At 38.9% G+C, this 27,529-nt stretch overlaps 1 protein-coding gene across 1 annotated transcript in view; it reads left to right on the top strand.

Annotated features, from left to right (window-relative positions):
• LOC125450942 (alpha/beta hydrolase domain-containing protein 17B) overlaps positions 1–26,918 on the top strand; it is a 57,260-nt gene extending 30,342 nt beyond the window's left edge. The window contains exons 2-3 of the mRNA XM_048527423.2: positions 20,019–20,198; positions 23,693–26,918. Of these exons, the coding sequence (XP_048383380.1) occupies positions 20,019–20,198; positions 23,693–23,912 (400 nt within the window). The 3' untranslated portion in view covers positions 23,913–26,918. The remainder of the gene's footprint in view (positions 1–20,018; positions 20,199–23,692) is intronic.
• Positions 26,919–27,529: the final 611 nt, after the last annotated feature.

Raw genomic sequence — 27,529 nt, 5'->3', positions numbered from 1 at the left:
GCAAAGTATTTGTGACTCTTGCAAGCGACCAGGATAAATCAATATGTAAAATCGGGTCCATTGACCCAAATGCTGAAGTCACTGGCTAATTTATGGGAAAGTGTTGGCTTTTGATCTGAAATTAGTTTCAGGTTAACATGACTAATATTGAAGAACTTATTGCCTTACAATAGCTGATCAAAACTGCTTTGGGCAAGTTCTACCATGGTGGATCTGCAAGACTAATAAACACCAAAATGTATTTGGTTTATCTTCAGAATGGAGCTATACCAAACCCAGACTCTGATAGTACGCAAGTATATGATGAAAAATGCCACCAAATCCAATATTTTAATGTTCACTTTCTAATCCTTCTAGGTAGAAGTAAGGACTAAAGATACTAAACAAAATGTTTACAGTTATACAAACTGCTGTGCTGCAGCAGATTAGATTTGCAGTTCTTATTTTTTTATCTCAGCAATACTTGATTGCCTCTTGCAGTGTTGCTCTTGGGTTTTGTGGTTTCTTTTTATGGTTGTACTGTGACTCACCAAGGGGCCTAATCACATGATATTTCAATTGATGTATGTCAGGCGCCATCCATCCTGTTTTGAGAGTTGCCTAACTGCTGCTATGCCCTGTACTTGGCAGCTTAATTCATCAATTAGAGTTGATTAACATAGTTGAAAAATCACATGCAGCTTCAAATATCGCAGTTCACCTGTGCTTTTAAAGTTTAAATTCAAATTTCAGTTTAGATTACTACCATTTGAATACGAAGCTTCAGAAGGTATATGTGACATGAATTACTGTCATCTAATAGAGTATAAAAAAATTAATTTTAAAACTTCATAACATTCATTGTGAAGTTATACATATTTAGTTTAAAGAATAATGAGAACAAATCCTTTGCTAGGTTTTATAAGGAAGATTCAAACAATCCTTTTTTTAGCAAGGTCTTATTGGGGTGCATTTGCCTCATGTTCTGTTAAGTGTTAGCATAGTTTTAACAATCTAAACATCAAGATATCTCTGACAATAAATGCCAGCCTTCCCAAGGCTGACATCCCTGAGAATCACTCATTTACAAAAGCTTGTATTATGACAAAAATTCTTGACAGTAAAATTTAATTCCAGTTTGGTAAGGGTAAGTTGTACTCCTTTAATGTTCCTTCAGCCCACCTCATACCACATGTTTCATCGCTTACTGCATTTGTTAATTTTGCACTATGTTTGTGTTTTTCAGTAAAAATTTGAATAGTACTGTACAATGAAGGTAACTTTTCAAAATTACACTGTTACACGTTACATTAAACTTTATTTGAAAATACAAAAGCACAGGCATTGCCTTCAGAGCCAACTTTAAGTAAGACTGTATTATGTTTACTTAGTACCTCTATAGTGGATTTTCTGAACAGGATTTTCAAGTGTAATTATGAATTACAAAACTGTAGTCTAATTTCTGTTGGTCAATCATGTTAATTGTTGATACTTCACTTGGGGTTTTTAGTCGTTGACTTCACTCACTGCTACATTGTTTAGCTGGTGTGTGGGGGTCGAGAGAAGGTGCTATGGCCTTAAAATTATTTAACTCGTTATTGAGTCCAGAACGCTGCAACATTCCCAAGTGGAAAATGAGGTGTTGTTCTTCCAGCTTGCGCTGAGCTTCACTGGAATACTATTGCAAGCCCAATACAGATATTGGCTAGGGAATACAGTGGAGCATTGAATTGGTAGGCAACTGGAAGCTCAGGGTCATTTTTGTTGACAAAACATAGGTGATCTGTAAATAGAACTTCTTTTAACATTACAGATTGGAGAATATTTCACTAACCATAAGAAAGTGAAATGTGGGGCAAAGAGCTTTCTGTGTCCAGTATACAAATCACTTGAAGTTGATGTACAGTTACAAAACAAATTAATCAACAGACCAATGAAATGTCTGCTGTTTTCTTTTCAAGTTGGTTAGAATTCAGAAGTGATGTTTCATTTTTAGAAAGTTTTGTTTGGATCCTATCTAGAAGAATCTTCAGTTTTGAACACCACAATACAAGACAGTAATATCAACCTTGAAACAAGTATAGCACAGGTTAGCCAGAATGATGTCAGGACTTGAAAGTTACATTGCAATGACCAATGACCAATTACATAATTTTGTAGCTTGTATTGCCTTGAGTTTGGTAGATTGAGGTGCTTAAAATGATGATAAATGGAATGGATAACTTGGTGCAGAGAAATACTTTTCTTGTGGGAAATATAAAACTCTGGTATCCAAGAAAATGAAACAAAGTCAGGCAAATGGAATTGAAGTTCAAATTGACCACAATCTAATCAAACAGCAAAATGGGCTCTAGAAACTGAATGGCTTCCTCCTGTTTTTCTAACCAGTGATTTATGGTGTAGAATATTAAAAACTTGTCAAACCATCTTTCAACCATGTGAGTATCAATTAAACATAAACTTTGCTGATATGCATACCTCATGATATGGAAACTGAACAGACAAAACCTTAATCATATAATCTCATCAAATTCTGAGTTTAGCAGATTTATGTTCTTACAGTTGCATTTAGAAGGGAAGTATAATGGCTTCGTCAACAACTGCCTCTCTTTGGATATTTTAAATTTGTGGATTTGTTGTAGTCTCACTTCAATGTTTTGCCGACAGTCTTAATTTGGTAATAAACTAATATTAATGAACTTTAATAATTATAGTGAAGTATGCCGTTGTCTCATTTATTACTGAATTACTTTCTTAATGTAGCAGAGGTCTTTGGTAAACTCAGATATTTGAAAACAATTCAGCACTTGGATCTGCTCTGACCTACAGATTAACTTTCCCAACCTAACTTTGTGGCGCCCAGATATTGGAACACTGCAATACGAGGCTGCTGCTAGTGTCTGTGCAAAGAACAAAGCACTTACAGATGTCACAATATATCTGGCTTTAAACCAGAAGCTGTGCATACGTTGTTCAAATCAATAAAGTATGAGTATTCTGCTTCACACATATTTGGAATTCCATTCTTTTGCAAAATGTAGCAGTTAGATTGAGAATATTTGAAGCAGGATTATACAAGTCCCCAAACTGCTTCCTGCATATTAAGTGGCATGAGGTAAATACCTGCTTTGCCACCCATCTCCTTTGACAATTTGACGACCGTCAGGAAAGGTATGCACAATGGCTACAGAACTTGAGTAACTTACCATGGTACAGATACTGGCAGGGTCTAAGAAATAATTATTCAGAATCTACTGGCCTGCCGTATTTTAATGCCATATTATTGCAGTTGGTTTCTGGAATGATGCGAAATCGTCAAAGTCAGTGAGGTTGTAATGGTGATATCCGCAGTAAGGACTTAGGAGTAGGCTATCCAGCTTCTGGGACTTGCTTTACCATTCCACACCATGGCTGATCATGTGCCTGAAGGCTTTTTTTCATGCACTATCCATACATCCCTTGAGGTTATTTATTTAGAAATTGATTGATGTCTTATCTTGAACATACTCAATCCTTGGTCTTCCACACTGAGTTAAAACATTCTTCCTCCCAAAGCTTCCCCCTTTTATTCTGAGATTGTGTCTCCTGATTCTACATCATCCCTCCCCCAAAACCAGGGGCAATACCTCTTCTGCATCTACTCAGTCTAGCTCTTTTAAGAACTTTGTAAATTTCTTATTCTTCTAAACTCTGGTGAATTCAGCCCAGTCTCCCCGGACAATCCTGCCATTCTGAGAATTAGTCTGTTGAATCCTGTAGCAATTTCTCCATTGGAAAGTGTATCCTGCCATTAGTAAGAACACCAAAACTGCCTACACTGCTTCAGGTGTGGTCTTACCAAGGTTTTATATAAGTACTTTGTAGTTGCTAGCTGTCCCTGCATTTTACCTTTTCTTGTGAATGTTCATAATATATTACTTATATTTGAGAACTCCAAGCTCTGAAGTAGAGGAGAAATGGCTTTTAGTTTTCAGGCCTGTGAAGATCTGACCTGTACGGTTTTCAAAGGCCATTTTGAACAGGGAGTTCAAAGCTTGATTTTATAAGAAGTAATTTGAAGTTAGCTAAAACAACTGGAGAGAGAATTGGTAAGGTGTTTACTGATTTGAGTTTTACAACCTCTAGAGAGTGGAATCGAGAAGCAGGTTCATACAGAGAAATGCTCTTCTCAGAAGTATCATTAGCTGCAGTCTCCAAACCATCACTGCTAGGGAGAAGACTTGATCAGCTTAGAAATGTGAGAAGAGATCTCTAGAAACCACAGTTGGAGAGGTGCCAGAGCTGAAGTCCTCCAAGGTTGTTGGAGACAGAAGCACTTTGGGTAATATCTTAAGTCTCTTAGATAGACAAAGAAAATAACGTTTAGTAAATGTGCTGCAATTTGCCCAAAGGAAACTGATTATAGCTGTACCTTAGCATGATGATTGAAGTGATTCACCAATAAGGTTTGAGTGTCCCTAAGGTTTCACCTAGAATAAATGTGATTTTAACATAATGAGATTGTATTACACTATTCAAGAGTTACAAAAAACAATGTGTTTTTGCTTCTGAGAATGTCTGTCTGTCTGTCTGTCTGTCTGCTGACACTCTGAAAATACTGTCAGTGTGCGCACACAAATTGCAAATACGCTGTAACTTTGCTAATACCAACATTGTTTTTTTTCCCATTTCCTCAGGAAACGCAGACTTTGTCTTTTGTGTAACAGACCCTTTTAATACTTTTATGAATTGCCTCTTGTGAATTTATTCAGCCACTGATCTCTATGGTAGATTTGTCTAGCATTATTGTCTGCTGGGATCATGATGGCTTTTAGTGACATATGAACAAGAGCACTATTTGGTGTACAAAAACTTCCCAATCTCTAACCTTTAAGAAAATCTCTGCATTTTTGCTATTCCTACCAAAGTTGAATAACCTTTCAATTATGTTCCATCTGCTCTGCTCTGTTCTTCTCCACCCAGCCTATCCAAATCCTTTTGAAGTTTGTTTTGCATCGTAAATTTCCTATTTTCTATCCATTTCTTGTACAGTGCTAATGAATTTAGGCATAGTTAAGAATTCATGGGAGTTTTCTTCTGTCTTTTTAATTGCCATACAGCTTAAGCTCCTCTACCCAGCTCCCACAAACTGATTCATTTTGGAAAGAAAAGTACAAAGGAAGCATTCTATTTAAAAGGAATGATGGCAGAATTTGGCAGAGAGGAATCTTGCCTTGGTACATGGATAATAAAAATGTTGCATACGGGTACAGAAAGTGATTAGGAAGGCAAATGGGATGTTATTATTTATTGGAAGGGGCATAGAATATAAAAGCAGAACCTTGTTGCCTCCATTACTTCTGGGCAGACTTTACTTACGTAAAGCAGATGGATTGTGGGCAGCATGAATCTAAATTTAATTTCTCATTTATTTGGAACAGCAACACCAACAATGCAGCATTCCCTCAGCACTGTGTAGGCAGCAGTGGTATTTTGGCTTGATTTAGGTGCAGGGAGGGTTAGGAAACTTTGCACATTAGATTGGCTGATGGATTCATTAAGAATCTTGAAATGACCAAAAATTCAACCTTTGTGCAGCTAAAGATATCATCTAATTTTTGTAAAATAATTTGTTTTTCTTAGAAGTTTGTGTTGCACTTTATAAATGTGTTTAGAAGTTCCTGTGCTAACCACAACACGTGACCTTCTCTGGTCCAGTAAAGGCCAGGTCCTGATGTTCCAGATTAAGATGCTACCTGTGCTTAATTCTATAATGATTGTGTTCAGGCAAAATTTAATGTGCAAGCAAACACTTCAAATGTTTGCTTCTCTGAGGCCGTCAATTTCCCCACAATAATCCTTAAACATTCCTCTGCCTTTAAGTAACTATTAGCTACGTTGAGAACATTGTGCAATTTGATTTTTTTTTCTCCTTTTTTTTCTTCCCACTTCTCTTTTAGGCATTTGAACACATTGGCTGTTTAAACCATTTGGTAAAATTCTTATTCCCACTCGACAAAGAGGAAGTCTAGAAATTAACGTGGACGGTCTGATCAGTTGTACCTCCTTTCACACTTGTTGAGGGATTATCAAGTTTGTCTGTTTGCTAAAACACTTTTTTTAGAAACATAAGAATTCAAATATAACGCTCCAATCCCACCTTAGGCAGAAATTTTTTTTCATAATTTAATAAAATGTACCTGTAGGCTACGTTTGAATCCATTTGTAAAGCTATTGATAAAAGGCTCCTGGATAATTACACCTGAAGATGTGAAATGGTTAGAAGTAAGGAGGTGACTGTCAAAAGTTTCATACGGCTCAATTTTTAAAATGCCACCCTCTCCCGCTTGCTTCAGCCTCCTTCGTATTTAAATGCATTGCACAAAGGTTGAATTTTTGGTCACTTCAAGATTCTTAATGAACCCATCAGCCAATCTAATGTGCAAAGTTTCCTAACCATCCCTGCACCTAAATCAAGCCAAAATACCACTGCTGCCTACGCAGTGCTGAGGGAATGCTGCATTGTTGGTGTTCCTGTTCCAAACAGATGAGAAATTAAGACTCTGTCTGCTCTCTCAGGTGGATGCAGAAGATCTAATTTCCTTATTTAGAAGATGAAGAAAAAGACTTGTCTTTATGTTTATATGGCACCCTTAATGTCACAGCACTTTTACAAGCTGCATTATCAAACAAAATTTCACACTGAAGCAAGTAAGGATGTGATGGGACTAGTGACTAAAAGCTTGTTTAAAGAGGTGGGGTTTAAGAAGCACTTTAAAGAACAAAGGAAATATCAAATGTCTGAGAGGTTAAGTGGGGGGAAAGTCCAAAACATGAGGGTTTGGCAGCTGAAGGCACAGCCACAAAATTTGCAGCAATTAAATTCATAGATGTTTAAGAGGCCAGAATTGAAATTTTAGAGTGAATTGAATCTTGGTGGGTTATAGAGCAGGAGCTGACAAAAAATGGGGAGAGGTGAGGCTGTGAAGGAATCTGAAAACTAGAAGAATTTCAAAAGCAAGGTAGTACTTGAATAGTGGAGTTCTATCTGCTATTCTGACAAATATTAGCCCCTCAGCCAATATCACCACACAGATTATCTAGCTAACAAAGTGTGGAGCTGGATGAACACAGCAGGCCAAGCAGCATCTCGGGAGCACAAAAGCTGACGTTTCGGGCCTAGACCCTTCTTCAGAGAGGGAACTGGAATAAATAGGGAGAGAGGGGGAGGCGGACCAAAGATGGAGAGAAAAGAAGATAGGTAGAGAGGAGAGTATAGGTGAGGAGGTAGGGAGGGGATAGGTCAGCCCAGGCAAGATGGACAGGTCAAGGAGGCGGGATGAGGTAATAGGTAGGAAATGGAGGTGCGGCTTGAGGTGGGAGGAAGGGATGGGCTGGTTTTGGGATGCAGTGGGGGGAGGGGACGAGCTGGGCTGGTTTTGGGATGCAGTGGGGGAAGGGGAGATTTTGAAGCTTGTGAAGTCCACATTGATACCATTGGGCTGCAGGGTTCCCAAGCGGAATATGAGTTGCTGTTCTTGCAACCTTCGGGTGGCATCATTGTGGCACTGCAGGAGGCCCATGATGGACATGTCATCTGAGGAATGGGAGGGGAAGTTAAAATGGTTTGTGACTGGGAGGTGCAGTTGTTTATTGCGAACTGAGCGGAGGTGTTCTGCAAAGCAGTCCCCAAGCCTCTGCTGGGTTTCCCCAATGTAGAGGAAGCCACACCGGGTACAGTGAAAACAATATACCACCTTGGCAGATCTGCAAGTGAACATCTGCTTGATATAGAAGGTCATCTTGGGGCCTGGAATAGGGGTGAGGGAGGAGGTGTGGGGGCAGGTGTAGCATTTCCCTGCAGTTGCAGGGGAAGGTGCCGGGTGTGGTGGGGTTGGAGGGGCGCATGGAGCGGACAAGGGAGTCGCGGAGAGAGTGGTCTCTCTGGAAGGCAGACAAGGGTGGGGATGGAAAAATGGCTTGGGTGGTGGGGTCAAATTATAGATGGCGGAAGTGTCGGAGGATGATGCGTTGTATCCGGAGGTTGGTGGGGTGGTATGTGAGAACAGGGGGATCCTCTGGGGTCGGGTGTGAGGGATGTGTTGCGGGAAATGTGGGAGATGCGGTCAAGGGCGTTCTTGACCACTGTGTGGGGAAAGTTGTGGTCCTTGAAGAACGTGGACATCTGGGATGTGCGGGAGTGGAATGCCTCATCCTGGCATCAGATGTGGAGGAATTGGGAATAGGGAATATACCGGTTTGTGGGCAAATAATATGAGCAAATTGCCTGAGCCTTTCCCACTTAGAATAGTAATTGCCCTTGTAGAGCATTTCATTGGCTGTAAAATACTTTTTCAAATATGCTATGCAAATTCAAGGCCCATTTCCTCTTTTAATGGGCAAAAGTATTTTTCATACGTTTTAGCAATTAAGTATGCATATATCTCAATCCATTTAAATATCCTGTTGATCTTTAACTTTTGATTAGTATGCATTGGCTCCATACTTCATTTAGAACACCGGGCTTTTATGCCAGCTCTTCCTGTTACTTCACTGCTGTGCAAGAATTTTAGTTCTTTGAGAATTCTAGTATTCACCTTTTTGAGTTTACCCCACTTTGGTAGTCTGGTTCAAAGGGCCTTAATTAGTCATAATGAATTAAATGCTATAAATAGCAACAATTCCGCCATGTGTGCATTAATAATTTGGTTCATTTTCCCAAATATGGCAGCAAGTCTTTTGTATGAAGGTGGCAGCAGAGTAGGAAATGGACTATTGGTCAAGATAGTCTTAACGCATTATTGTCATATATATTTTTCTTGTTTTAGATTCATTTCAGTTGTCGTTATTTACTTAATCATAGTTATACAGCACAAAAACAAACTCTTCAGTCCAATACTTGATAGAACAACATGCCAACAAGTTGTGTCTTATCAACGGTACATTCCAAAAATTTTTGTATGTGTATTTTACAGTAAATTGTTCACAAAATCTCTTTCCATTGGAGTCAGAGTCTTACAGCATGGTTATTTTAAATAACTTTGGGGGAAAAATGTTTTTTATTTTCAACTGGCTGACATACCAATTATCTGAGGGGAGTTTTGGCCAAGGTGTTAAAACAGGCTAAATAGGCCAAAGCTAATGAGACAGTTGTTTAAAAGTCTGTATTTAACAGACTGTCTTGGTCCTAATTATTGGGTGCTGTAATTTGAGCTCGCCTGGATACTAAACCAGAAATCTGCATTTACTTCAAATTTGAGTAATCTAAAATGCTGTTCTTCTTACTCATACCAAGTCATGTTCACCCACCATTCTCTCACTTGCTAAACTGCACTTAAGTAATGCCTCTGTTTTCAAGTTCTCATCCATGCTTTCATACTTATCTTATGCGTTTTCCTTCCTAATGTCTGTAATTGCTGCCTCTTGTTTCTCTCTTTCTTCCAATTTTGACCTTCTGAGCATCCCTGATTTTAATCCTTCGTGGAAATACCTTGTGTCATATTTACAAATTAAAATGAGAAATGTGACTGTTAAATGTTTAATGAATTAAGGTCAAAACAAATTTTTAACTTTTTAAATTGATGCTCTGCATCCAGTTATTTCCCCACTTAGAGACCCTTTTCACCTTCGTGAGAAATGTTGTGATTGGGTATGTCAGAACCTATAACAAATGAAGTCCGAATTTTGCATTTGGTAGTTAGTAATTCTGGGACTCGGTGCTTTATATGGTTAACCAGGCCGAAACTTCTGGAATCTGCATGTGCACATTTAAACTAAGAAGCTTGGAATTTGTGGCCCAAGTCACCCAGCTTTTTTCCAGACTATGTTGTAACAGAAATTGGTTGTTTTGTTTTCTCTATCTCCATCAAATTGCCTGTGGTACTCTTCATCTATGTATCCACTTAATGAATTTATGTACCAAGCCCAATCAAGGTAATGTAATACCACCAAAAGTGAAGAAAAAGGTAGGGAGAGAGGTAAGAGATTAAATCACAGTGGAAATGGATTGGGATAAAGTGGTTGATAGACTTGCCATTTAACTCACTTTACCAGCATGATTTTTGACTTGGCCATTTGTTACTACTTAAACACACCAGAAAAGGTTAGGGGAGGCAATGGCCTAGTCACATGATTGACGGTCTAGAAGTCAGAGACCCAGGTAATTTCTGAGGACCTGACTGCAAATCCCACTGTGGCAGATGGTGGAATTTGAATTAAATACAAATCTGGAATTAAAAGTTTAATGATGACCATGAAACTATTGTTGATTTGCCGTAAAAATCCATCTGGTCACTAATTTAGGGCAGGAAATTGTTATCCTTTCCTTGTGGTCTGCATGCGACTAAACCTCCATGATATCCATCACTTAGAGTGGCATAGCAGAATGACACAACATACCAGTGCAAAAGGCTGAAACATTTGCAGTAATCTTCAACCAGAAGGACCAAGTAGATGCTCCATTTTGGCCTCCACCAGAGATCCCCAGCATTACAGATGGTCTGCAGCCAATTCAATTCACTCCACATGATATCAACGAATTGTTGGAGGCACTGGATGCTGCAAAGGCTGTGACAACATTCCAGCAATAGGACTGAAGACTTTGCTCCAGAACTTGATACTCCCCCAGCCAAGTTCTAGTACAGCTGCAATACTGGCATCAACCCAACAATGTAGAAAATTGTGTAAGTATGTTCTGTACACATGCACATACTATCAGTGAAGTGATGAATATCAAGTGTTATCAACAAACACTTGCTGAAGAATAACCTGTTTACGGATTCCACTTAGCTCCTGACCTTCTCAGAACCGAATTCCAGAGGTGAAATGAGAGTGACTGCCCTTTACATCAACGTCACATTTGAGTGTGATGTCAAGGAGTTCTAACAAAGCTGGAGTCAGTGGGAATTGGGGGGAAAAATACTCCACTAGTTAGTCATACCTGGCACAAAGGAAGATCATTGTTGATCAGTCGTCTTGGCTCCAGGGCATCTCTGCTGGTGTTCCTCAGGGTAGACTTCTTGGCCCAAAATCTTACAACACTTGAACATTAACATCATCCAGCATGAAGAAGCCCTCTTGAACCAGGGTGTTCTATCTGCAAAGTGCCCTAACAGAAATTCACCAGGTTCTTCTACACCACCAAAGCCCATAACCATTACCATTTCGAAGGACAATTGCATGGAATGGAGCTATTGTACCTCCAAGTTTTCTTCCAAAACAGTCAGCATTCTGACTTTGGAATACATTGCCATTCCTACAGTGTCACTAAGTGAAAGTACTGGAGCTCTCTGATGATATTGTGGGTGTACGTACACAAAATGGACCTTGCTAGGCTGTTTCTGGCCTTAAAACTACTCCTACCTTGTTTAGATATAGCAGTCCAGCACTAATATGAAATTGCAGGCCACAAATTATATTTCCATTTGCCACTGAAGCCCTGATCATGGCCATCTGACAAACATACACAGCTGGTTTCTTTGTCATGCCTACCTTTTTCTCCTCTCTGTTCAACGTGATGAATTAAATAGTTTTAAATAGGAGTTTTCATACTGCCCTGAACATAATGTTTACTGCAATTAAGCGAAGATGGGATTTTCTAATCAATGGTCAGAGTGGGTGGGTGACATGTTCTGGCAGCCAAGTCAAAATCCTTTTGTGTGTCACTGATTTTTTTTTCATGCGAAGGGTAATTGCATTATGTGAGCTTGTCGTTTCCAATACACACAAACCTTTAGCCTGAATCTCCTCTTTGAGGACTTAATGCCACTAATTTCAGACCATGGTTCTACATCAGATATATTTACTGCAGTATAAGTTTCACAATTCATGTTTTTTGTCTTTGAGTTATTGTTATGAAAAGGAATAAATTTCCATATTTGCAAGTTGTCTGGTTGTCTCAAATCAATAGTGGAAGAGATATCTGGATACCCCAAACATTGAAAACATTACACTAACCATTGGTTGATTCTATATTTCTTTGGTGCAGTTGACAATCTGGTTTTGTGGAACATATCAGACAAAGATTAAACTAATGTAATTTGTTATGGGACCTGGAACAAACTCCATTTTACTGTCTGCACCATGTGATAATATGAAGAGAAACCTGGAGCATATGAGGAGTCTGTAATCCTGCTAGCCTCAATTGCCTACCCTACTGTAGCGGATCAGTCACCTGCACATATGCTAGCAGGGAATGCCTTATGATTCATCAAACTTGCCTATCCTTTTAAAATTTTCAAGTGGTGTTTCAGTAGTTGAATTATTGACTTTTATAGATATTGCTAATTCGGTTCACAAATTTGTGAAGAGCGGACACATACAGTGGATGGAGCACTCATTGCCGTTCCAGTGCAATACATTGAGATCATTTGAACCTTTTATTATTTTGACAATGATTCTTATTGCAGGAACTGTTGAGGGCTCTGAGCCAACTCTGCCTGTCCACTTGCTGCTGTATTCATGGATTATTTCAAAATACTAGCCAGTTCAAAGTCCAGGAGTGGCTAAGGCCACTGTAGCATGCAGTAAGATTCACTGAAATGTGGGAAAATGTGGTTTGTGCCAGTACCTCCGACTACATTATAATGCGTACTTGGCATTCTTTAGTTGCTGAATATGTGCATTCAGCTTCTGAAAATGAGATTAGTGCACTTTGGCAGCTGAGGCCAAAACCCAGTTTAATTCAAGGTCCATTAAGTCACTGTTGAAAATGCTTCTGGTGAATTGGGCATGGCGCATTTCAAAGTATCACATATCTTAAGGAGTTATTCTTCCTGCTCCATCTTTGTAGCAATATAAATTTAATTCCCTTGTTCACACAATTTTGGTTTTGGAATTGTTAACCATCTCTGCTTCTACCACTCTTTACAGGCAGGGTATTTCAGATAATTATCATTTTGCTGCATTAGACTTTTCTAAACCCCTTTCTGCATCTCTTGAGGGTGACGTGGTGGCAGTTGGTTAGCACTGCTACCTCACTGCACCAGGGACCTGGGTTCACTTCCAGCCTTTAGTGATTGTATGGAGCTTGCATGTTCTTCCCATACCTTCGTGGGTTTCCTCCCATAGGTCAATGATGTGCAGATTAAGTGGATTAGGCATGCTAAAAATTACCCTGTGGTCTCCAGGAATATGCAGGTTGAGTGGCTTAACCATAGCAAAAACACCACGTTGGGTTACAGGGAAGGGAAGAGGGTGTGGGTCTGGGCTGGATGTTCTTCAGTGGGTCAGCGCAGATTTGATGGGCTGAATGATCTTTTACTGCACTGTTGGAATTCTTAAGTCTGTGTCCCTAAGCCTTGTACCATTCGATAGACTCTTCTCTATCGATTCCGTCAAATAGTTGGTGGTTGGCATTACTCCCTGAAAGCAGAGGAAAATTGACAGTGGTGTTCAAAGTCATGACAGGCCAAGGAACTGTTTTAGCTTTTTTCAGAGAAACTGTTTTCTGAGGCAAGAAGGTTGGTAATTGTTTTAGGTGGCTGGCAGAAGAACCAGAGACAATATGAGGAAATATTTTCTAACACAGCAACTTCTTATGATCTGGAATGTGTTGCCTCAAGGGAGGTGGAAGCAAATCAATTTTTAAAAAAAACCCTTTTCAAAAGGGAGTTAGATAAATACACTCAAAGGAGTAAGATTTGTAAGGCTATGGGGGGGAGAAGACCAGGGGAGTGAGAATAATTGCTAATAACTGTGACAAATATTTCAGAGTTATGACGGATCAAATGGCCTCCTGTGCTGTAAGAATCTGACTGCATTTCATGTATTAACACTGACAACATGTTGCAGTAGTATGCGCTCACTAAATACTGATTGGGAACATTGGTCTAGGGCTCTGTGTCTCAATACACTCCTTTTAACGTTTGCAATAAGTGGGGAAATTATTATTCAGGGAACTGGTTTGATAAAGAAGAGACGTATTGTTAACCTTTTGATTTTCTGTGCAAGTTCTATATTTTCAGTTTATCAAACTGGAATTGTCAATTAATCGTATAATTTGGCATGGGAAGAATTCAATATGATGCTTTGGATAAAACTGCTTTATTGTGAGATACCAAAATTTTCTCACATGAAGAGTGAAAGGACGTTTAATTCCGAAATTTCCATGGCCAGTTTAAATGCATAATCTACAGTTTCAGTTGGAATCCATCAATTGGTTCCCACTGCAAGGAAACTGCAGAAAAGTTACATTTCCTACTTCAGGGATGCACCAAATGTGATGGCCTTGAAATGTTTAGTCAGTAATTAATCTTCTATTTCCTTTACCAGGGCCACTGAGTTCAGCTTTCTAACATAATCTTTTGTTTGAAAGAAATAGTTGTGAGAAATGGATTAACCATATATTTTTAGAATTGACTGCTGTTATCTTGTAGTTTTGCTCTAATGTAGGCACCATTCAGTTATATTTGGGCTATTTTATTCTGGACAAATATCTCTAAATTGCCCTTGGTATTTTTTTGTTTAAATTTGACAGAAAGATAACTAGGAAGTAGTGTGATCACAATGTACATGTGTACATTTTTTATTGAGCACAAGTTCCCTCTTAATTGAAAGTCAATTTTTAACTCCGAAAAAGACTTTAGTTAATATTTTGTGAATTGGTTTATAGCGGAAGCTGTATTTATATTCCACACTGGTTTACTGAGTCTTAACATTGTTCATGTCCAAGTTTATGGTCTTGCTTATTATTAAGTTTTATTAAGTTCTTTAAATATTTGAGAAAGTTGCTTTACTGGAAACTACTGATGTTGTTTTCAGTGTTAAAGTCAACCTGGAAATTATGGAACATCATTATAAAATGAGCAGTGTTCAGATGTTAACTTGCTGTCTTCTTACAAAGCAAAGCATTAGCTTTGGGGTTCGAGATGTGAATTATGTGCCAGTTATGCTTTCTAAAAGATAAAAGAAGAGGGGAAACTAGATGAATGAGGAGAAAAGAGGATCATGTTAGAATGAGGTGAAGAGGAAAAGGAGGAGATATATGTGGAGCGTAAAGAGCAGAAAAGATCTGTTGAGTCCAGTGGCCTGATTTCTACTGTACATGCTATGCAACAATACTTAGAAATACCTTCACAGTCTGAATGACAGCAAACGTGTATATGAACATACAAACTCGGATCAAACCTGCTTTGCCATTCAATAAGATTGATTGTGGCTGATCTGTTTGTTTTGAATTCTATATTCCCATTTATTCCAATAACCTTTTGATTGCCTTGCCTGATGATAACCTATCTACCTCTTCAAAATATTTAAGATCTTGCCTCCAACGTCTTCTGAAGTAATGTTCCAAATTTGCATAATTGTCTGACAAAATAAAAGGAAATCCCTAATTTTTAAACAGTGACTCCTAGTTCTGGACTCAGTCGCAAGAGGAAACATCCTTCCCACATCCAGCTTAACATAGCCATTCAGGATCGTTTATCCTTCATTTCAGTCACTTCAAGCCCAGTCTCTCCAACCTTTAAACAGTTTAAGAAGCTTGCCATATTTAGGCCAAGGCATGGGTAATAAATGCTACATTTCCTGTAACACTCAAATTCCAAATGTGAATTTTAATAAAAATATGAGACATCATACCTCCTTGTGAGAGCTTGTTCCCCAATGTATGTTTTTGAGCTTGTGAATTACTTGAACAAAGCAAATCTAGGGCAACTAAAGCTTGAGGCCAGCTTGCTGTTTAGCTCAATCATTCTAGTTTTGACTTGACTAGTGATGTAAAGACATGAGTGTATATCACCAGAGGCAAGTGAAGAAGGATCCGTTCTCTTTAAAAGAAAAAGCATTCGGGTACAACAAAGGAAGCAACACAAAAAATAGTACCTCTGGATATGGCAAGTGCAAGTTTTTAATGCACTTTTGTGTGGTTGGAATCAGTCACACATGTTCCAGATCTGGCAGTGTCTATGGAAAGAAGGCTGAGTAAATGTTTTGGGTCCAGTGACTCTGCTTTCACTCCATAGATGCTGTCAGACCTGCTGATATTGTGCAGCAAGTTTTGTTTCACATTTCCAGCATCCATAACTCGTTGTTCCAATTTACATTATAATCCAGGATTTAATAAATTAATCCATGTTATCTACATCAAAACAAATGTGTACATCTTAAATGGTTGAGGACCATGGTGCAAATTGTCCTGTGAATAGAAGGGGAGCGGTGTCGGAACTAATGATATGGTTCTAAAATGTTACAAAGCTCTTCGGAGTTTCTGTAGCTTGGAAAAATATTAAGAAACAGCAGATTTTAAAAGTTGGTACAGGGATGGTAATACCCTACTCCTGGGGTATTGGGACTGCTTCCCAGTAAAGGGGCACATGTACAAAATGGACAATTTGCACTCTAACAGATCCAGGCCAAGATTGGGTGGATATAGATTACTTGTTTTCCCTGGTTGGTGACCCTAGAACCATACTGTGAGGATAAGGGGCAGGCTATTGAAGATCGAGATGGGAAGCTTCTTCGCTCAGAGGGTGGTGAACCTTTGGGCATCTCTGCCCTGGAGGGCTGTGGAAATTCGATCATTGAGCAGGTTCAAGGCAGAAACCAATAGGTTTCTGGAGACTGACACTGAGGAATGTGGAGATAACGAAGAAAAAAATGGCTTTACGCAGATGATCGCTTATGATCCAGAATAGCAAAACAGCTTGATGGGTGAATATTGTACTCCCGTGCCTATTTTCTAAGCTGCAAAATCTTCATGCTGCATAGTTAACTCATGCCTTCTGGAGAGATTTGCAAGATTTTGACATTGGATACGGTAGCCAAAACACAGAAGAGAGCAACACTGAGAATTAGAAATATCCCAAGGATTAAGGCACATGAATGACAAAACATTCTTTTCCGATGGAAAAAGTGTGGAGCTGGATGAACACAGCAGGCCAAGCACCATCTTGGGAGCACAAAGATGCTGCTTGGCATGCTGTGTTCATCCAAATCCACACTTTGTTATCTCGGATTCTCCAGCATCTGCAGTTCCCATTATCTCTTTTCCGATTTAAAGTTGTTAGGATCTGGAACACTGTTCCTGAAAATCTGGTGGAAACTGGTTCTGTGAAAAATTTTTCAAAAAGAATTTTGGCACATGAGACAGGTGAGGAATTTGGCTACAGACAAAAAACAGAGGCGTGGGTCTAAGCGCAGCTTCTCTTTCTACCACAAGATATAGGAGCAGAAGTAGGCCATTTGGCCCATTGGGTCCGCCATTCAGTATTATTGATAATCTAAAAATCCTCAACTCCATTATCCTGCCTTTCCCATAACCCATAATTTCTTTACTGATTTAAAAATCTGTCTATTTTAGTTTTCATTGTACTGTTCAATTTAGTCTTGACCGCCTTCTGCAGTAAAGAGTTCCACAGATTTACCACTATCTGAGAGAGAAGATTTCTCCTCATTTCTGTCCCAAATGGACATCTCCTTGCTTGGAGATTTATACCCTTTGGTTCTAGACTGTACCGTAAGGAGAAAGAACCTCTCCGCACCTATCTTTCACGTCCGTTAAGAATCTTTTATGTTTCAGCAAGGTATTCTCCTTCTTCTGAGGTCCAATGAGCATAAACTCAACCTCCCTAATATTTGATTCCTTCGAATAACCTAGTGAACCTTCCCTGGATTGCTTCTCGTGCCAATATATCTGTCCTTAAATAAGGGACCAGAACTATTTGTATATTCCAGCTGTAGTCTGATTAGTGCCTTGTATAATATTAACAAGACTTCCTCCCTATTTTTGTACTCCATTCCCTTTGGAATAAAGCCTGATGTTCCATTTGCCAGTGTATTACCCATAGAACTTGGATGCTAGCTTGTGATTCAGGCGCTTAAAACCCTCTGTGCTGAAGCTTCCTGCAGTTTCTCCCATTAAAAAAAATTCAACTCCAGTATTCTTCCTGCCAAAGCCCATTGCCTTACATTTTCCAGCTTTATGTTCCAAGTTTTTGCCCACCTTTCTTAACCTGTCTATATCTTTCTTTAGACTCCTTATCGTCTCCACTACTTGCCTTCATACCTATTTTTGTCACCTGCAAACTTGGCGATAGTTCACTTCCTGCCATGTAAGTCATTAATGTAAATTGTAAGTAATTGTGGCTCCAGTGCTGATTCTTGTGGCAGTTCATTAGTTTCAAGTTGCCATTCTGAAAATGCCCCCTTTGTTCCAGCTCTGTTTCTTCCATTACTCAGCCAATCCTCTATCCATGGTAATATACTACCCCAATATGTGCTGTTATATATTAAACAGGCTTAAGTATGGTATCTTGTAAAATGTCTTTTGGAAATGCAGATATATAAATTTACTAGTTCCCCTTTATCTACCCAGTTTGTCATCTTTTCTAGGAGCTATAATAAATTTTTCAGGCGTGATTTCTCCTTTGTGAAGCCGTGCTGATTCTCCTTTCATTATTATATGTCTTTTTAAATCCTCCTGCCATTACTTTTCTCCTATTTTCCCAACAACAGCTGTTAAACTAACTGGCCTCTGGTTACTTCCTATTTGATTTCCTTCCTTTTTGGAATAAGTGGTTTACTAATCCTCTGGGCTTCTCCAGAATCCAGGATTCTTGAAAAATTACTACCAGTGGAGCGAACATCCCTGTGGCAACATTCTTCAAAATCCTTCCATGCAAGTCCAGGAGACTTATTGGTCTATAACCCCATTAGGTTCCTAGCAATATTTATTGTTTATTTCTTCTCCACTTTAACCACTTCATTATTGAATATATGTGGAATGCTATTCGTAGCCTGTACCATGTAGACTGATGCCAAGTATTTTGTTCAACCTCTGTGCAATTTCTTTACTGCTATTGCTTTTGTCCCCGACCTTATTCTCTAAGGACCCATTGTTCACTATTGTTGCTCGTTCTTCCTTTTGAAGAAGCTCTTTCTGTCTGTTTTTGTGTTACTTGCTAGATTACTGTCATAGTTTAATTTATCCATCTTATATATATTTCCAGTAATCTTGCACAGTGGACTGAATAGCCTCTTGCACCTCTTTATATATGTATAAACTGGCTTATGCTTTCCTTTAATTGATAGCGAGTAACAAGTTGCCTATTATGGATCATTCTGATTAATTTGACAACTGAAGTGAGTGGTAATCCGTAGCCAAGGTGCTGTTGTTGGGCTTGATAATGTGCTAATGGAGCTTCCCATGTAGCCCCACATGGTGCTGTAGAGTGGGGTAATCTAACAAGGCAAGTGGTGTTCTGTGCTGGGAAGCTACAAGGGTTAAACTGGTTTAAATATGAGAATTGCTTATACAGTCTCTTGGGGTCCTACCATTCCGATGCCAGTGAATTTCTGGACTTCTATAAATGGGGCACCTCTCTGCGGGAGACATCTAGTATTACTTGTATGAATTTCTAAGTGCTTTGTGTTTGGAGGCACTTCAGCATGGAGATTAGTTTCTGCATTATCCAATACCCTGCAGATTACAGTTTCTTTTCAATTATGCAGAAAAATTAGGCCATCTCAACTAACTTATTTTTGGAGCCTTTACTATAAAGCTTTACTCAAAGAAAGGAAACTTTAACAATAGTGCTTTTTATTGGTCGAAGATCATGGTTATTTAAGAACTCACTGTGGTGAAATTAATCTTCCAACTTGCTACATGGCCGTGTTCCACAGAGAACTGAATTTGAATCCAGGCCATACTGATAAATGACTTTCTGCATTACTTCAGGGATTCAAAGCAAACAGAATTTGGCTGTGGAGAAGATCTGTTGTAATGCAAAGAGAGCTGTTAGCTTGCATTTAGCTCCAGCTGTACTTTACAGTCCAATGTGAAAAGTGGGACAATGTTTTAGTCAAAATAATGGTAACCTGCTTCTCTGACCTGACTTGATTTCTCTCTTTATCTGCCCTGCCACCATAATTTGTTTTAGAAATCCTTCCCTGGGTTGGGGGGTAGAAACAGTAGACTGATGACAAGGTTATTCAAATTATTAATTTATTTTATTCATTCGAGAGGAGTACGTGTCACTGGCTGGGACAGCATTTATTGTCCACTGCACCACCCAACCCTAACAAAAACACTGTTTAAAGCAGGTTTGCTCTCTATTCAACAGGTATGGGATTCGTCCAGAGAATGTGATCCTGTACGGTCAGAGTATAGGCACAGTACCTACAGTGGATCTGGCTGCTCGATATGAATGTGCTGCAGTTGTGCTTCATTCTCCTTTGATGTCTGGTATGCGTGTTGCCTTTCCTGATACCAAAAAGACATACTGCTTTGATGCATTCCCCAAGTAAGTCATTTTTCTTCTAGTCTTCACAGATAATTACTGACTGCTAGCAAGGTTAATGTTTGAAACCTTTTGTCGTATATGTTCCTCAGATTTTGTGTTGGAAAGTAGTGAAAGTGTAGATTCCCCTGGGGAATGGTCATGGCCCGGCTGCATAAGGAGGCAGCAGAAAGAGAGGGAGAACCACAATGGTAGGAGTCTCAAATGTGAGAGGTATAACCAGGTATTTCTGCAGCCACAGATGTGACACCTCCATTGGGTGCTGTATCCTTGGTGCCAGGGTTAAGGATGTCACTGAATATCTGCAGGCCATTGTTGGGGAGGGGGGGGGGGGGTGGGTGGTGGTGGTGGTGAAGTAAACAATCAGATTGGTCGGAATGTGAACTACAGTGACAAAGGTAGAAAGAGAGAACCTCCTGCAACCAGAATTTGGTGAACTAGATAGATTAAAATGCAGGACATCAAGGGTTTTAATCTCTGGGTCACTCTGAAAGCCGTATGCTTACAAGTAGAAGGTTCTTTGAATATAACCAAAGTGAGGTACAAGGGAGCACAGTAAGGCTGGATGGTATTTATTAGAACGCGAGAAGTATTGCAGCCATGCATATGAGATGCGGTCATTGATTAACCCATCAGAACATCAAGAGACATGATCAAGGGAGGGACAGTATTGGCAGCTTGATATGGAAACTTTAGGTGAGTTACAGGGTGGGATGTAAAAAGGGCTGATATCACAATATTGGTCAAGGAGTAATTATTGTACTAAGAAAAGATGATAGCTTAGAAAGCTCCTCAAATGACACCAGAAGATGCATTCACTTTGTGTGTGTGTGTGTGTGTGTGTGTGTGTGTGTGTGTGTGTCTATATATATAGATCTCCTAGACAGTTTGACATATAAAAAGGCACATCTCGGAATTGTGGAAATGAAAGGATAATAATTGTTGAGGATTTCAATTTCCCCAATATTAAGTATCCAATGATAGGGGCCTAGGAAATTCAGAGGACCTTGGTGTGCATGTCTACAGATTCTTGCAGCCAGCAGCACAAGTGGATAAGGTCATAAAAGGTATGGGGGGGGTGGGTAAATGCCTTCTTTAGTCAAGGCATTGATTACAAGGGCAAGGGTGTTAGGATGGAGCTGTATACAATGATAGCCAGACTGCAACTGAAGCGCGCAATTCTGGTTACCACACTGTGGGATGAGTGTGATTGTACTAGAGGGGGCACTGAAAGAGACTGACCAGAATGTTTCCTGAGCTGGAATAATTCAGCTATCATGAGATATCAGGCTGCGATTGTTTTCCTTTGTGCAGAGAACACTGAAGGGGAATCTAATTGACGTGCACAACATTCTGACTGAATGAATAGGGTACATGAGGAGCATGTTTCCTCTTAGGGAGTCATTAATCAGGGCATTGTTACAAGGTAAGGAGCAGGAGGTTTAGAGAAAAGGTGTTTAGGTGAACATTTGAAATGCAATAACATACAAAGCAATGGGCTACGTCATGGAAAATGGAGCAGGAACAGATTGATGTTTGACCCGCACAGGCACCATGGGCCAATGGGCCTCTTTCCATGAAGTTGCAACTCTATAGCTCACTCTATCGTTAGATTTGTCTAGTTCAAATAATGTGGTGCTACATTTAGTAAGTCTTCTATAGCTTCAGCATAATGAAATGATATGTCATTTACAATGAACCCTTAACAGTGCAGCACTCCATCTGTACTGCACAGGATGCCAGCATGGATTTTTTTTTTCTTAAATGTGTATGTGTTCCAAGGTCTTGAAGTGGGACTTATACCAACAACCTTCTGATTCCAAGCTAAGAGCATTAACCATTGATCTATGGCTCAGTTGTATTATCCTGTTGGTGGAAATATCCACAAGTATAATGATCAGTTTTCAGGTAACCTTGAGACTGTATAACTCAGGATACCCTTCCTTCCTCATTGGAGCACTATCTGTCTCTCAAAGTATTGTTGTTTTCCTGTGTTTTATCTGATTTTTTGGGAGTTTGTGAATTTATTGCCAAAAGTCATTACATCAGCTTCAAATTGCTTCAGGTCTTCTGAATTTTTTGCCTCCTTAAGCATGATGTCCGGAATTCTGTGGATGAGGCTCATATGTTTCATGTATAAAGATCGTATTTGCAGGTGTAAGAAATGCAAAATGCAGTTTTGGTATGTTGTTAGGATCCCCATAGAGATCAGTAACTTGAAAGAAACAAATTCTAGCTATTAATTAGCTGCATGGATCACACGAGATTTTGCATATTAATATATTTACTGTAGTAAACAGACTAAAAACATGAATTTGTAAACATCACTATAAGGCAAGTAGTTTGTTAAACTAGAAAGCAGAGGTTTTAACACAAAGGAGAAAATACCAGCCTGGCTTCATTTTACAGTGTACTTCAGGTAAACATTCAGTTCTCCTATAATCAGTCTAAGTTGCTTGACTTCCAAGGATATACTTACAATCTTTTTCTTTCCCTGTCTGGAAACATGTAACCCAAGAACTGACGTGCCTCAAGTTCCTGGGCAACTTCTTTCTCTCATTAAGATTGGTCAAATTGTCTTGCCTTGTTTTGTCTCCCTCCCAATTGGATCCTTTCAATCCCAAGTGTGAGCTTTTGTTCTCATTCCAATGCAGTGAACCACAGACTTTAGTCATCTCAGTTCATTCATACTCTCTTAATTTAAGCCACCTCGGACCTGGACAGTTCAACTGTGTCTGAGTGTTTTTAGGTACGTCATGGAGAGCTGTCTTTCAAACCCATCTCTGTGGCAATGTAAATCACATGGACCTTGCATCCAGGTGGAGATGTTGATTAGCTTTCCTTGAAAACCCAACTCTTTCTCTCCTCGCTAGATGGACAGTTTGAAGTAAAACTGTTTTCACCCTGACACTTTTTTTGGGACTTTGGAGACTGGTTCCACTGTTAGCACACCGTACTTGTATTTCTCCAGGAATGGCCTCGTTGTAGCTTTCTTCCCAGTAAAACTCTGTAGGCTGCCTTTAGTCTTTTAACAGTCAAACTACCCTGGCTTATTGTCAGGCACATACCATATGACTGTTTTTCTTATCTTAAAGACAGTCTCAACGTATAACAATCTTGTTATTGTAACAATATAGAGTTTTTAGATTTTTAAATTCAGTATACCATTTAAACTAAGTTGTATGTCATCATTTATAGAATTATGCTGGTTTTTAAAATGCATTTATTAGTCAGCGCTACTGAAACATGATCCTGCATTTCACCTTGCAAGCACTGAATTTTTAATGTTGAATAAACCTCGACATTAACCTGACGTCTGCTTTAATGGTGGTCTCTGGGAATAGCTGAAGTAAGGAATTATTAGTGGGTGCTAAAGTAGAAATAGCAACAGTGTTAAATGTAAAGTTTTGGGCTTGATTGGCCTTTCTAATAGAGTAAGCACACTGACTTCTTCACCATGGCATTCAATGAATCTAAATTTTAATTTCTCCCGACAGCATTGACAAGATTTCGAAAATAGCCTCTCCAGTGCTGGTCATCCATGGGACTGAAGATGAAGTAATCGACTTCTCACATGGGCTTGCGTTGTATGAGCAATGTCAAAGGCCGGTAGAACCACTGTGGGTAGAGGGAGCTGGTCACAATGATGTGGAGCTCTATGGACAGTACCTTGAAAGACTGAAGCAGTTTGTTTCTCAAGAACTGACAAATTCTTAAAAGAAAGTTTAATATGCAGGAGCTTTTTTTTTTGTTTTGCTATTTTAAAAAAAAATCATGACTGCTTTCCATTTCTCATTGTCAAAGCATATATGCAACTGTAGTCTAACTGAGAAAAGCCTTAAAGGGCTTTGCAAAAATGAAGAACTGCCCTTAGGATTATAGAGGTTTGTAACCATGAAAATAGTGATAATTGCCAGTATGTTTACAAAATATATCTATAAAACTGGAGCATGTAGTCAGTTTGTCAAATTGGTTTAGGGTGACACCAAAAGAAATACTTTTTCCCCCCCTTCTATTCAGAAATTTCAGTTTAATAATGTCTAAAATATTCTTTCAATAATTGTGCACATTGTTGATTTGTGTATATTGCCAAATTGATTTGCATATCACTTACGAAGAGAATTGGATTGAATAGGCTGTCTGGAATGTATCTTCGTAAATTAACTCCAATTTACATGTAGAGCAGAAATATTACTAATACTGGAAATCTTAATTTGAGAAACAGAAAATGTTGGAAATTAATTTCAGCAGGTCTGGCAGAGTCTGTGTTGCAAGTTTAAACTGTTGATGTTTTCGATTGTAACTTCTTGTCAGAACCAGCTTTCAGCTTGGAATATAAAATTCTTCTTCAAGGCATCCACGCGTAAATGTAAATCCTTAAACAGGATTTTCGTAATATTTTCAAAAAAATACACAATTGAAATACTTTAAAAACATATTAATAAAATTTAGACAATTTACATTTGATCTGAGCTGTTGCAGAAAGCTGGCCAGACATTAATGTATGAAAGCCATAGTGCATGCTATGGTTTTTCAATTCAATAAAATGACTTGAATTTTCAACAGATATATGTAATGTAAATCTAATGCGATACAAGTTGAGAGACATGTAGCTGCTGAATTATTCAGTAACGCTCCAGCTACGTGCTTGGCAGGATAGTGTAAGCAGGAAGTATTGTGGGGTGGGGTGGCAGTGTTGGTGGACATGGGCTCAGAATCTCGGCTTCTGAGTTGAAAGGACAAGAAATATTTACCCATTACACAAGACTCATATCACCTGGCAAATTTGATGCAATGAAATATTACAAGCAGCTTTCTGGATAAAGCTGGTCTTAAAATTTAGAAATGCACGAGGATATATTTCAAGTGCTGAATTTACTGAGATGCTAAACTGAAAAATTGTAAATACAATTTGTTTTGCACACAATTTTAACAAATTTGTGGCCACTCAGGTTTCAGTTTTGTTTTGCTGGTCATGTGAATAAACTCTGGTTTCAGATTACACATATGTACTATATGTAAATGCAAGGGAGATACTTGTTAAAACATACTTAACATCCATGACTTGAAGGAGTTTTTTTCATTTTGCTGCAAAAACCTTTTGTAATGAGGTAGTTTTATCTTCTCCCCATCTTTCTGAGCGTAGGATAAGGCAGACTGGAGAAGGATGCCAAATCATGTAGAATTGGACACTAATTAGAAGATGGTTTTAATAAAAAGTAACCAGCACACTGTAATACAACATTCTTTTCAGGTGTATTCCCTGCTTCCCCTTTACCCCCTTCAGTGTTGCATACGTTAAAGCTTTCTGAACATTATAGGGCCATGTGGAATGATTGCATTTAAATGGAGAATACAAAGGATTTTTTAAAAAAGGGACAGGCTTTAACACTATGTAACTCAAAGTAGCCTTACAGAATTGCGACATTTTTTTAAACGTGAATGTGTAAATGCTTGTACTACTTGTATTTGAATTTTTATGCTGATGTATAATCCCATATTTCTGTATATCATGACCAAGTGCTATTTAGCAGTCAGTTGTATCTTGCCTGTGGAATAATTGTACAAGTCCGATTTATACATTCAGTGTCAAATAAGATATGGCAAGCAGGCATTGCCAGTGTTGATGCAATATGCTTTGTTCTAACAGTGCTATATTCTAAGCTTAGTACTTCAGGAGCCAAATATTAAACTCTGCTGGAGCATCCATCTTTAAAGACAATGAAACAAGTTGTGGTACCTTCCACAGTCTTAAACAGCAATTAGCATCTGTGTATATTCCTTGACCTATGCCAGTTCCACTCATTACTGGAAAATATAGTCTTCGTTCTTTGAACTGCTTCGACAGTGTGTAGAATTCAGCAGGTTTCTGGTTGCATAGAATTAATTCCGACTGCGGTTTTGTGATGCATATTATGTTGTTCTCATGTATAAACCTTTGAGTTAAATTCTGACATTAGTTGATAACCTAGCTAAGATAAATCAGTCTTGGTCGTTTCCATGACATGCTCTGGAATAAAAGCTCCCATTTGAAAATCAATCTGGCTCTAGAAACCAAGGGCAATCTTGTCTGTCCAAATGGCAACTGAATGTTGCTGCCTATACACGCCTGGAGCACTGGTGCTGTTGTTCAGCTACCTCAATAGTTTGTTAAATTGGAACAAAATCTTACTTGTTCTCCGAGTTTGGAAAGACCAAACCCCAAATGCCCCACACTCGGTGTATCACTTATGACACTTATTCTGTCTTTCCAGGCGACTAGGTATATGTTGCTGTGTTTCACAGACATCAATGTAAGATATTATTAAGCTGTTTATTTTCTATCATTTTGGACACTTCTAAAAGAGCATTGTTACTGCTAGTGGCTCCTTCCAATTCGTACTACCTACAAATCTGCTGAGAAGTGGCAGTAGAGGCGAATGGGAATGATATGAAACAGATAAGTTACTTAGCAGCTTGAATAACTTAAACAGCTGGGATCATAGCAGTTGCATATCACCAGCCTAAACAGATAGGTGCCATATATTAAACCCCTTTAAAACTGTGTGAAATCTGTGTTTTATGTAACCATTGTTTAAATGAAGTTAAATGGGTGGCCTGTGGAAAATGAAATTCTCTAGTCCTTTTTACCATACTGACTACTGAGCAAATCAAATTTACTTGTACCTCTTTCTTTTGCTTTTTTCTGTTTTACCTGATGCGGGCAGATTGGTACTTTTATTATTAGAGTTGAATTAAACTTTGATTTAAAACACACATGAGCATTACTGATGTCTTTTCCCGTTGGTCTGAGTAGATTACATCAAATGTGGAGGGATGGCAGAAAGCAAATGAAGACTAATTTCAACATCTTGCAGGAATTAAGCTTGAAATTCTGTTGTGCAAAATAACTGGTTTGGCTTGGAAATCCATTCTAGGGGGGAAAAAAGAGCCTCCCATTTGTTGCCTGTGTTGGAAACTGTTTTGCATTGTTGGTTCGCTGAGCAGTAAGGATGTCCAGTGTGTATTATATCTCGGTCGTAAGGGATTCACTTCTGCCCCACACCGCCACGTCATTGAAAAGTTGATAATATTGCCACACTGCTTAATCACAACAACCTGTAAGGTTTTGGAGGACCAGCATCCATTTGATGGAAATGTCAAGGAGCATGTGATTGTCAAATTGAACATCTTTTACTGCCCCCGCTCCTCTTTCTGTCCATGATATTTCCCACAATCGCAGATACACAGGAAGGTATTTTTGCCTAGATGCACAGTGTGGTTGGTGAGGAAGGTCACCAGAATCAGCTCTGTACCTAAAATGATGTTGAAGTTGGCATTATGTAGATAATTGA

The sequence above is a fragment of the Stegostoma tigrinum genome, chromosome 3 (genome assembly GCF_030684315.1).
Source record: "Stegostoma tigrinum isolate sSteTig4 chromosome 3, sSteTig4.hap1, whole genome shotgun sequence".
Classification (NCBI taxonomy): Eukaryota; Metazoa; Chordata; class Chondrichthyes; order Orectolobiformes; family Stegostomatidae; genus Stegostoma; species Stegostoma tigrinum.
This window is presented reverse-complemented; position numbering and strand designations above follow the sequence as displayed.